The 13068-nt window shown below is 36.6% G+C and overlaps 1 protein-coding gene across 1 annotated transcript; it reads left to right on the plus strand.

The window, feature by feature from the left end:
- The first annotated feature begins 4688 nt into the window (after window positions 1-4688).
- LOC114350058 (uncharacterized) lies at window positions 4689-12569 on the plus strand. Its single transcript, XM_028300700.1, has 5 exons — window positions 4689-4752; window positions 9368-9521; window positions 10743-10924; window positions 11617-11771; window positions 12314-12569. The coding sequence occupies exons 1-5, from the start codon at window positions 4689-4691 to the stop codon at window positions 12458-12460; spliced, it is 702 nt and encodes a 233-aa protein (XP_028156501.1). The 3' UTR covers window positions 12461-12569.
- Window positions 12570-13068: the final 499 nt, after the last annotated feature.

Consider the following 13068-nt stretch of genomic DNA (forward strand, 5'->3'; position numbering starts at 1 on the left):
AGTATGTGAAAATAAAGTAGTTTACGATATTTTCGCTGTCGAAATCATGCAGTAAAAGTAGATCTATTGCATTTGCTGCAGTGCTTTCAGTGCCAACTTTTTTTCGATATTCGCTGATGTGATTTAGAGCTGATGTGAGAGCGATTTTATTTTTCGTTATAATGCATTGCACGCTGTTAAATTTTTCAGCAATTTATTTTTGGTTCGATACCTAATGTATATTTAAAGTAGTGATTAACACTTTCACAGACAGTAAGCCAGCTACAATAGAAGTTTAATTGTTTTGAATGCATAACTTTAGAAAGATTTAAATCATTTGATATGCGAGTACCTACCCATGTTTACGTGATGACATTATACCAATAAATGTTCCTTCTTTTGATTAAAAATTTTGCAAGTTACAATATAATTTTTGGTTGGTAAAATATAGTTATCCAGTTACATTGTATTTCATGGAATAATTTTAGTTATTTATTTAATTTCTGCATAACTATTTTATTTTAAAACCACAGTGAAATGATCATTTTCATACAAAATAAATGCTTTCCATTCATGACTTTTCAATGGAATTGTTATAATAACCAAAACCCCACAACGCTCGGGTGCAAAACTAATAAATTAACAGCACAGAAATTTAATTTTGGCCGAAACCGTTTTAACCGCGGTTGGACTGGCAACAACAGTTGTGTGCGCTACAAAAATGTTTTAATATTGAAATATCAATAAAGCCGAAGTCACACGATACGGTTTGTTCTAGTGGGGATATAGATCTGGTACCCTTATCATCATTATTTAAATTGAGAAATTTCTAGATAACGCTTGCGGCTCGCTGCGCTCGGTTTTACCTCATCGGACTAACGGAATTAGTACCAACAAACCACAACTAGAGTTACAATGTTCAGATTATTCCTAGGTAGAAGGAGGTTTGTTGTTATTGGAGAGACTCGGGAAATATTTACTTGATAATATAAGTTTTGAGTTTCTTGTGTTGAAATTAAAATATGGGTAGGCATAACCAAATTCACATCGTATAACGTACTCTACATGGTCTCATTTAAAGCAAAATGTTGACTTATTTATTATACCACAATATTTACCACATCATAATAACGGTAGTGGTAGTGGTTAATAAAATATTACATTGATGATGGCAACAGCTCACCAGTCATCAATTTTGTCAATTATTATTACTAGTTAATGATAAAATAAATAATGCTTTTAACGTTTGAATTATGAGAGTTTATTAAAAGATGCATTTTTATCTACGATATGAACATTTCGATGTTAAAAGTTGCGATTTTGTTACACAATTAATGTGTCGATATTTATAAATAATTAAAATGTGCTTTAATTGCTACACCTAAATAACGAGTTCCAGTTTCCAGGTCAACTATAGCAAAACTGAAAACAAAATTTTAGTAAAATTTTCTGTAGCTAATAAAAGTTGCGGAACAGGTTAACGATGTTAAATTTGTGTGAAAACCGCTTGAAAGCTGTCGTAAAGCAACTATAATACGCAAGTTAAGTCAGTTATAAACATTTTGAAATAAGTTAACATTCAGTACACAAAATTCTCACCATTGTTTGAAAATTCAAAATACACATTATTATGATTGCTTGTCACTACATAAATGGTATTCAAAGCGGTATAATTAAAAAATTTCCATATAAAATCTGACATTGTGTATCAGTGGGTTATTTTAATATTTGAATATAGGAAATGTTTCAAATCTAGGCAGTTTTGGATGTCATATTACTTATTATATGGGGCTTCGGAAATAGGTAAGAACAAACTTACTGAATCTTAATTTATATTTTGCATTAGGTACAGAATATTAAAAAAACTTGAAGAACTTAAATAACTTAATCCGAGCTCTACAGAAACTCTACAGAATACCGCATGGACTGAAATTCAGTAACAATAGGGCATAATTTTAACTAGATAAGCACGACTTAGAAATTATCTTTACATTAAAGTGAGCGTTACATAAATCGAGTGCTTTATTGCGTACGGTACCGTATCCTTACCATCTGTTACATTTTATAATTTCTGTAATCGCCGCATCATATATTCAGAATGTGATTCAAGGGGGAGTTTTTGAGGGAAAAATTAAATTATAATTTCATGAGATCCTTATACTTTTAATCTAACCAGCGCTTGCAAAGTTTGTCGATCTGCAACGGCGTATATTCGACAGCACATCAAGCTAGACTGTCGTACCTTGTGTAGTTGAAATAAGGGCGATTTTTCAACGAAAATGTATGGTCTGACGTGCTGTCGTCGGTACATTCAAATTAACTTTGTCTTCGGGGGAAATCCGCCCGTTTTTGTATTCACGTTTGAAATGAGATTTATGTCATTTATTCATTGAAATACGTGTCGTGTAATAGGGGCTTTATACGTAATACTTTGCTCGCAATGGAACAAACGATAAAACTGTATACGAGCTAAATGTTGAGAACTTTCGCAACAATCTGAGCCTAATACCACTTGTTGGTTCCTTATCGAATTAAAACTTTACAATCCAATTAGATTCTTGAAGCGGTCCAATTTTTGTTTTAAAGGATTTTGATTAAATCTGTGGCCTGCCTACCTATTTTATAGTGAGTTTTCTCTGAATACTTTAACAAACTCTTTAAAAAAGTAAAATCTTTAAAAAATTCAATCAAAAGTAACTAGGTATACTCTAATTTTATTAACATTCATTGACTGTAGATTAGTACAAAAATAATAGAAAACCTTAGTAGAAAAATACACTTAAGAAAATTATAGGTACATTTTCTTTTTATACACACGCACCTCGTACCAACTTTATAGGGCATTTTCTGGAATGGCACCCATCAACACCCCCATGCTTTTAAGATTATATCGATTCATTAGTCGCTCCATTGGTTGTAAATCGTAGACGATTACAATGCACTTACTTTTTATTGAATGACGTTGCACACATTCGTACATACCTATTTGATTCGTTACAAAAATGTTCGATAGGATATTCTGTTAATATTTACAAAACCTAAATACGAGTATCTTTACAGGATTTCAATCATTGAAGCGATAGTCAATAAAATGAAATTCCTATCGGCACTGGAACGTTTCAGAACTGTCTATAAGCGAGTAGATATTTCACAATTTTTATTGTTTGTTAAAAAATTTTATTTTTTTATTTTATTTTATTTTTAGGAAAACAAACAGCATTCTATACCACACATAAAATATAAACGTAGAGCCAAGCTGTTTGATAAACGAGCAAGATCCGAACACAATTCAGAAGAATAAGATTGCATATCTTGAATTTATCAACGTTTGCTAGAGATGGATGAAGCGAAGGGTTTAATGGACATTTTGGCTGACGGTTCACTGGGTTTCGTTGGAAGAAAAATAATCTCAGCTTTTTCTTATTCATTATACCTACCTTCAGGGTAGATCCTGTGTGAATTTGTACTTATAAAATCTACACGACAATGATATGGTAACATCTAATTTTACAGTATAACGTATACTTATACTATAATTATATTGTTGAGAAGTTTGTCGTTAAGAGCAAGGCAAATAAATTTATTTGCAAACTGTGAAGAATTCAACATAGCTTTCAGAGAATCCAAGTATTGGTAATCAAGGTAATTGAGAATTACTCGTATATCCTGATATAATAGGTAGGTTGTTTATAATACTTATTAGTAGAAGTTTTTCGGCATCTGATCTGCTTTGAAATACTTGTAGTCTAAAAGCTACCCGTAGTCAGAGGCAAAGACATAGGTACTCGTACATGTATCTAGTAAACACAGTCACAAAGAAATACATAATCTCAAATTAAAAACGTAACTTACACAACCCCTGCTTAACAACGATTTATTCCACCAACATAAATTCACGTCCAAAGAATTAAGCATCAAATTGCTATCGAATATGTAAATAGATGTTCCACAGTAGGGTTGAACAGGCAAACTTATGCATGTACTTGTAAGCGGACGGTCTCCAGACTTCACGCCCGGGCGCAATAAACGCTTCCGTCTGCATCCCTCCATTGTCTCTTCGTCTCGGGGCCCGATTCGTGTATTTCTGTAGTATCTGCTGCTACAAGTCTCGGACAGGGCTGTTCCAAATCGTTTCAAACAAATAACGCCTCGCCTTTGTTCAAGAGACATCTCCCAAGGATATCCATAATGAGCTGATCCGGCGCTGATTCAACGTTTACCAGATTATCAATCCATCGAGAGGGAGACCGCTGCTTACATGCACTGGCATCTTTTGCCTTCGAGAACTTTTTTTTATCCACAACGAGCACATTCTTGGCCTACATCTCACCTGGCGAAAAGCCTCACCTTTTCTTTCCCGATGGCCATCTATTCAGTATCTGATCGTTTCTGTCTCAAACAATGCATCATGGAAAACATGCATCCTACGTCTATTGGAAGATAATAACTTGTAACTCTACCAACGATTATTAGTCGTTAGCTTATTTTAATTACTGTATTACTTCCAGTTCTTTAAAATCAACTTGATCACCGTCATAAAAATGCATGAAGCTAAAGACAGCAAAGTAGACCATAACATAGGTACCTACCTTAAGTGATTGGCGATATGGAGAGCCCCGTAATGGTTATTTGACGTCGAAATATTACGCTGTATGATGCACGCGCTAAATAAGATATTCAATGACATCCCTGCCACAGGTAAGAGAGGCATGTATGATAAGTTCCCGTCCCTGTCGCTCAAGTTCACAACGCAATACCTCAGGAACAATAGTGGTAATTATTGCACCGCTCATTTTCCAGCACACTGCGCCCAAATCACTACGGAAAACGGACAGAGTCGCATAATTTTCATTTCAATGGTAGATACTGATGTGTAGCTATGTTAAAAACACCTAACTTGTAGGTAAAAATAAGTTGGGTGATAGTTAAAACGAAAAACACATTTTTTGACTTTTCATAATTATATCCGATTCACGATAAACCTCGTGCAACTCAATTGTCAGTATTTCCTTTCAAATAAAACATGGTTTCCATAGGAAAAACGCGTGTTCCTTAATCGTCATCATCTGATCTTTTAGTCTCCCTGCATGCCCTCTCTAATTTTGCCCTCATTTGCAAACAAAAGAAACTTTTTCGGTGTTTCAGATATTCCATGAAAGATGGTGATCACTTATCTACTACTACTACTACTTCTATCAGGTGACCCATGAGCCCGGTCCACAAACCTATAGAAATAATATCTTACACATTTGAATTGTTAATATTTTCGACTTTAATAAGAAAACTTTCCCTTATCCTGGAAAAGTCGTTTTTCCGACCTCGCACTTTTTTGCTGGAATCGCAAACATTTTTAAACGAACATTGTTATACATCCACCCATAAGCTTGGATTAATTAAGGCAAGTTCCAAACAAGTTCGTCTAAATAGTTGAGAGCGGACTGGGTGCCGTGGGGCGTCAATTTTTAATTACCTACTACGACGGGTGAGAACCGAGTCATTGTACTGGGGAGTTACTCTGCAAAACGATATCGACCAGCCGTTTCTTTCACTCGTACACGAATACTAGAGAGAGTAAGAGAGATAGATAGAGTCGAAAGTGTCTAAAAAATCGATATAGAGTCGGAGCTAGTAGGTGTTAATAAATTAACAATATAAAATGTGAAAGTGGAAAAGTGCTCCGTGTTGGTTCTGTTTATTTACTGAACGCTGATTTCGAAGTTATATTACTTATGTAGTCGGTAGTTTTGATCTATTACTAGTTTTTAAAGGTTAACTTATTCAAAACGTATATTTTCATTTCAACGTTTTTTTTTGCAAAATCTCTACTTTATGGGTTGCCTTAAAGTAGAAATTGTTGTTGTGTGTTGTAGAAGATGTTGTTCTTCTTCACTATGATGTACTCGTAACCCATAGTTTAACTTTTCCTAATGGCATTCAAACGACTGTTCCATGACAAAAAGTATGTACTAGTACTACTCACCACTTCTCCAGAGACGTTGTTCAAACAAAGCTCGATATCAAACACCGAAGTTGACACAAACTATCCACAATCTACGTACATACAGGGTGTTTAACTTTCCGTCGGTTCGTCTTGCGGTATTCCGTTGAAAGTTGTCGTTGATTTTCCCCACGGTTGATTATTGTCAAAGTTAGTTCAGACTTCCAAGTTGTTCAGTTTACATTTCGCATGACGAATACTAAAATGCGGGCGCTTTAAACTTTCCAAATTAAGGAAAAAAGTAGTGCAACTCCAATTTTGAAATTTAAAAGTCCCATTCGAGGAATTTGCGTGGAATCAATAGTTTTTGTTTTGCTTGTGGTTCGGACTGGACTGGGTTTTGCGCGTAAAAATACTGAAAAAGTAGGTATACAGTGTGAGTCACGTTAAAGTGTACATATGAAAATAGATGAAACTAGACCTATTTTTATCGACAAAAAAGAGGTCAAAAATTTTTTGAGATTTTTTTTTAATTTTTTATAGAATTTTNTATTCATATATGAGATCAAAACGTTCAAAAGTTTGGCTGTACACGAGCACGTACACAAGATGTTGTTCTCTTTTAAGAAATTTGTTAGTACTAAGGTTGAATTATTAAATAATCACTGTTAAATGTGATTAATTTATCACTTTTACCGCGACTGTCGGTAATTATTCATAATAACCGGTTATTATTAATAATTTTCAATTTATCACATTAACCGTAACATATACAATGTCGAATTTTATGACGTCACGATAAAAAAAAGGAATGATGAAAATAAGCATTAGGTCTAGGATGGATGCTTGTGCTAAAAATGACTCCAAAAACTGGCTGCAGCCAAACTTAGACCTAGTTCAAAAGCCATGGAAATAAAAAATCAACTATAAAGCGATTTTGATTCAAACACTGTCAAAGAATGGACATGCAACACAAAATGTACACAATACGCATTCTTTATCGCTGTATAACATTCAAATTGGAATGAAACTTAAACAAACAGTACGTGTGAACCCGCGAGACTAACATAATCCAGATCAAACAAAAAACAATCGCTGCAATCCCAGCGCGCCGCTCGTAAACAAGACACCGCGGTATAAACATTGTGTAGGTCAATAATTAATAAATTCCGCTTACAATATTACGTTTACATTATTTTTGAATGAATTTGAACAGTATTCAAACAGACTGACGACCGTATTCACAAACGATGCTTGCTTAGGTGAAGGAGAAAATCGAACGCACAGCATTGAATAGAGCTCTGTGATTGGTCTGTGTCACTCTGTGCATCCACGCGCACTGTGAGACCTCAGTATTGTTTGTGAATACGGGCGTCAGTTCTAGATATAGATTTAGATCTTTTGAACTACTAAATGGATTTTAATGCGGTTTTTAACAATAGAGAGAGTGATTTAAAAGAAAGGTTTTAAAGTACATAAGAATTTTAAAGCACTGGTGTGAACTTGAGGCGGGTCGCAAGTTTGAGATAAGTACTTATTAGAGTTACATTTTCAGATTTAATAAAAAAATAAAACCATCAACAAAATCTTGAATTAATGATTTAAATAATCCTGTCATCATTTTAAAATAATCTCACTAAAGACTAGATCAAATCATTTCATGTATCAGCTCCATGTTTCCCGTTTGAACTATGCCCGAAGTGTGTATAGCAGCACTGGGAGCGTTCCCACTCAATGTCATAACTTCACGCTCGATTCCCCTTGTAAATTCAAATTTGCAGGAAAAGTTGCATCCGTCTCCCCGTAGACCTGCTGATTTAACCTTTTGACGTCGGAAACGGGTCGGAGTTCAGGGATGAAGCGTAACAATACCTGAATTGTAACGTGTTTGTCGTTTGGTTTGGAAAGTGTAATCAGAATGTTTTGGTGAGCTTAGAGATTTGTTTAAAATAATAAGTTTACAACTTCATTAAGGTATATTTAGTACGTTTCTTGAGCTTGGCATTTGGCAGACTGGCATCGACTCCGAGAATATCAATCTTTACTTGTAGTGTAGGTACTCTTTGGAGTCGGTTTAGTTTTTGAGGTCGGTTTTTTAAACGCAGTTTTTTTGTATTATTTATGTGAAAGTTCAATATTTTCTAAAAGGTATAAAAGGTGTATAATCCATAATTTATTCGACGAAAGAATTTTCTCTTTCCAACTTAATAATTTTTTTTACTAAAACAATAACCTAATGAGTAACAAAGCTTCTAATAGACCAACTACCAAAGTTCGAATAGGAAGCGGAACTTCAAAGGAAATTTAAAACCCCGTTGCAATACGTTAGAATACAATAAAAATACAAAAATACAACAATATCCCGGTGTACCCGACGATCCAGACATGAATTACAACTTGTATCTACCGGAGGTTTAATCGCGTGATATAATTTACAATTTCGTTCTGAACACGAACGTTCCCGGTTATATGAGTGTTTGTATCCAAGAATTAACTGTGTTTATGTAACTTTGTAATCAGGGCAACATTGCCGTGGCTCTGGCAAATTATACCAGAGCTAAGTTGGTTTGGTAAAATGCACACTTTGCATTGAGAGCTTGTTAGTAGCTCGGTATTTGTCGTGGGATTGAGTAATAGTTACCTACAGTTTTTCAAATGGTGGTTGATGGAATAATTAATGAGCTGTATGGGCTCATCTTTCTTTAGTTTTCTCTCAAAAAGAGAAGAAAGACACGAGCTTAAAGGAAGTTTAAGACTGGTTTGCGCCATTGACCGTAACTATAACAATAACCGGTGTTTTTTTAACTATAAGACACGGGTCTTAACGCGACGTTTATTAATGAGTTACATTATGTACTCAAAGCTTGACGTTTCGGCTGCGATGTTTTTTGTTTAGAGTTTGACAGATTTTTGACGTTTGTTAAAGTTAAAGTAGGATTGTGCAACTCAGCTTAAATATTACTTAAATAACAAACGAATTAATACTATGGAAAAGTGGTAAAAGTTATTTGTTCATACCTAGAAAATACAATTAAATAGTAGAGTTATTTCATAACAACACTTGCAAACTTGTCTGTTATTATTCCCAGTTCGCAAGTCACTTTCTAAAACTTCTGTAACCATTAACTAAAAGTTGAGATGATAAGCGATAAATATTTCAGTTGAGTATGAAAATGTAACTTCTAAAATCTACCAATAGCTACAAAAATTATGAATCCAATTTATATTTCCAGAGCTTATTAGAGGTACCTTTATCTTAAAAACATCAATCGGTCATGGTCATTGGTCATGGTATTTTATTAAAAAGAGAATCTTTGTGAGTTCGTTTATAAAAATCTTTGGAAATTACTATTCCTACTAATTCTTCCACTATCAAAAGACTGTGTAAGATATTATCCTAGAACTGGATGAAAAAAACCCAATGTTTACTATGACTCTCATTTGGTCCAGGAGAAAGCAACGCGCTCGGCGTTTCACCAGTGCTGGCATCAATAGCAGCCATGTCGGCGCTGCTGGCTACAGCAGTGTGCGGGGTCCTAGCCGTCCTGTATAGAAGACACGCCGCGAGACACAGACATTTGCCCGCCAAACACGCACCTTTGAGGTAAGTGATAGTAACCCTCAAAATTTTGAAGTTCAAAATATGCCTTATAGTTTTTAAGGTCATAGCAGACTTATCAACTCGTAAGGGGATCAACACCGTATCGCCCTTCTGCTGTCGAGCTGTCGTCGCCTTTCGTGCGTTGTCAACCGCAATGGCGTTTACATTACGGTGCGGATAAGTGTGCGTTGCAGTATGGAGTTTCACACGAAGAATACTGACCGCCTCGAGTTGATACGGTTACGATCCCTTTCCGGGTTTATAAGTGTGCTACTTCCTTTATTCGTAAATGCGACCCACGTAAGTAACACTTATGCCATTAGATATGTATGTCGATCCAATATTCTAGAATGTATTCCACTGCGATGCAAGTTAGTGCGAAGGACCCCACATCCTTCCACACGTAATTGAATTAGTGGAAATTGTATACTAATTACTATTTTGCGACTATAAAAATGCGTCTATATCTCATCATATTTCCATAGTATCTACTCAATTAAATGGCTTCAATTCCCTTCGATCATTACCAATCAACAAATAATTTACTCGATACTAAATGCCAAAAATAAATCATCTCGTATAATTTAATTTGTTAACTGAATATTCAAAGCCAATAAACAAAGTGGGAGCGGTGTAAATAGGGGAACTTTCCCGGCGAAGTCCAAGTTCGCATTTTAATTTAAGTCCTTATAAGTTCTGATAGAGCAGACGATTTTGCGAAGTCTTCGGAGCGCCGGCTAACAAGAATATCTTGGAAGAATTTATGAGAGTAACGTGTTTTAACGTTTTCAAACTAATTTAAGCCAATAATGTTTGGCTTTGGCTCTTGATAGCGATTTGTGAATAGAAATCGCAATGGCACGTGTGAACTACTAGAGGGAAGGAGAATAAATAAACTTTTGCTTTACTCCGAAATTTGCCTCTTCATAGGTAGGTCAAACAAAGTAGGAATAAAAACGATCGCGCGTAGTCACTATAGATCGTTTCATCCACGAAGACGCGCCCCATCATTCTTCCGCTTATGTTTGAGTGTTATCGGCACACGCTAAATCATTCATGAGTGCACACGCACACTACAATAATGACGCTCGGATTGCTCGGATCAAAATCCCCGCACCCCGCGCTTCCCTTGACCAAAAATTGGTGGGGCACGTCTTCGTTGATGAAACGATATATACCTTTGATTCATAAGACCGTGCTTCTAATCCCATTTCTCCTTAGCAGTGAAGCAATGTACGTGGAGCGGGCTGGCCACTGCCCCACGCCGGTGAAGCACGAAGTGGAATCCCGGGCCAGCAGCACGGAACCCCGGGGAGACGGCTTCGGGGCGCGCGGGGCGCTTCTACACGCTGCCGACCCCCGGGACAATGATGACGCTGACCCGGATATCATACCTTGTTTATACGGTTAGTTGGAGGTAGTTAGATAAGTCCTATGCCATAGCACGAGTTTAAGTCCCGGGCTTATAGCACGGAGCCCGGGGGATACAGCTTCAGAGCACGAGTGGTTTGCACGCCACTTACCTCTGGGACAAAGACGACGCTGACCTATCCGGTTCAGCATATAGTATCCACCATACTTGTTTATACGGTGAGTTGGAGCCAAACGAAACTGATAATCATCGTTTCGGTGGTATCATACCAGGAAAGATAATATGTAAGCTCCGAAGCAATATGTTGCTCTGGGTAGCCCAGGACTAGTTGTAGTGAAAATTTTTGGAACAGGCCTTTGTACAGCAATAGCAATGGACGTGTTTTGTTGAAAAGAAGAAGAATGTGTTACACATTAGTTTTATAATTAAGGGGAGTCTTCATCATTATTTCAGCCACAGGACGATCACTGCTGAACATAGACCCCCTCAATATTTTCTGATTGGCCGGTTGGTAGTAGCCTGTATCTGTATTGCGTATCGGTCAGGTCAATCCCTGATTTCACAAAAAAGGCTGTAATACAGGAGGAAAGGCGACAAATTGTACACCTAGCCACCAAGGTGTGATGACTACGACAACTCTGTCTAGAGTGGAGTGATGAAAGATGGATTAATTGGTTCAGATGTAGAAAGATTGCCAATCATTAACCCGTTCAATCTCCCCACCAGAGCGGCGGCCAGTCTCCAACGGCTACATGAGCCTGCAGCGACCGCCGTCCACCAGCAAGCTGCCCAAGCTGGGCGAGGACGTGCGCTCCGAGCCCGACGGCGGCGCCTACTTCACAGACTTCAGGAAGAAGGACTATAGGATACCTTTAACTAGTGTGAGTAGACTTATCTTTAATTAAGCTTAATCACAGGCCAATGACAGGTCGCGCGACCCATGACAGTCCGCGCCTATCCGTGACTGTCATTGCTAAGATCACGCCGGCGATGGCCATCTTCACGTCTTGTTGTGGTTGAAGAATAAAAAGATACGAGTGTTCATCCACTAGCAGATTTCCTAAAAAGGGCGACTAGACAACAGAATTTAAAGCGTCTACTTCACTGGCTTATAATGGAAGTCGGACTTTATTAACCATTAAGTACACAATTATCTCCTAATTGTCATATATCAAACAAAAACTGGCGATGATAACAGAGTACTTTCTTGTAGTAGTTTATCCTCCACTTTTTTTTAACACCAGCCGATATATTCTCCCAATGAGCTAGCAAGGTATATTTGGAATGCATTAATGCCTTGAAAAGCTGAAAGAGGCAATCGAAGAATTGGGATTTAGTAAATTATCGTACCAGTATTAGCAATAATAATTTTATCTTTATCATAAAGACACAACAAATAGTGACTTTACTATCCTTGTTCCAGTCATATCATAGCTTAGGGCGCGTGAACAAGGGAGTGAACGCGTGTAGTCCCAGTTCGGCGGGTGGAGTGACGTCATCGCTCACGGCCCACCGTCTGCGGCCAGAGGTCGTGACGACCTCACATCGAGTCCAAGAGAGCTGTATATAAGATATCCCTCCGATGTATATAGTAAATTAAGCATTGGCGGTGCAGCGATTACTGATAGTGCAGGTTAGTAAATGGCTATGATTTGTGTAAGGCTAGAGAAATACATTGACACAGCGTTACAGAATTTTATGATTAAGCATCTGCATGAATGATCCTAAGAAATGAAAACTGTCTAATAGAATTCATTTTTTCGTTAACATTTTTTTACAGAATGGTTGAAATGTTCAACCTTTTAAAGAATTAAAAATCTTTTTACATTGCAAATGGTAATATTTTGAATTTTAAATATAAAAATAATGAAAAAAATAGTTGTCACTTTCAAACAGACGTTTATCTAATGATAGATAAGTTTAGTTTTAAGCTTTTTTTATACTTAGTTTTAATAAGAAACTATAAGTAATCGCTGCACCAATCATTGACTGTGTTCCTTTGATAGTCTAACCTTTTGTAAATTACCATTTTACGAATTTGTGTGCGAATATGACTGTAAGTGAGTGAATGTGGAAATTGAAACGGCTTTGCGAAAAAACATGACGTCTTGTGTAAAAAAGACGTTGTTTGCTTTACAACAGATTTCTTGGTTAGGTCTTTATTGGCAATAAAATTAA

The sequence above is a fragment of the Ostrinia furnacalis genome, unplaced genomic scaffold (genome assembly GCF_004193835.3).
Source record: "Ostrinia furnacalis isolate ACB-3 unplaced genomic scaffold, ASM419383v2 OfSCF0073, whole genome shotgun sequence".
NCBI classification, from domain to species: Eukaryota; Metazoa; Arthropoda; class Insecta; order Lepidoptera; family Crambidae; genus Ostrinia; species Ostrinia furnacalis.

What these genes read in the sequence shown, in the direction of transcription:
- LOC114350058 (XM_028300700.1), top strand. Translation starts at nt 4,689, where the DNA reads ATGTATGATAAGTTCCCGTCCCTGTCGCTCAAGTTCACAACGCAATAC. An exon ending in ATACCTCAGGAACAATAGTG is followed by an intron (nt 4,753 to 9,367) that starts GTAATTATTGCA and finishes CATTTGGTCCAG; the next exon opens with GAGAAAGCAACGCGCTCGGC. An exon ending in GCCAAACACGCACCTTTGAG is followed by an intron (nt 9,522 to 10,742) that starts GTAAGTGATAGT and finishes TCTCCTTAGCAG; the next exon opens with TGAAGCAATGTACGTGGAGC.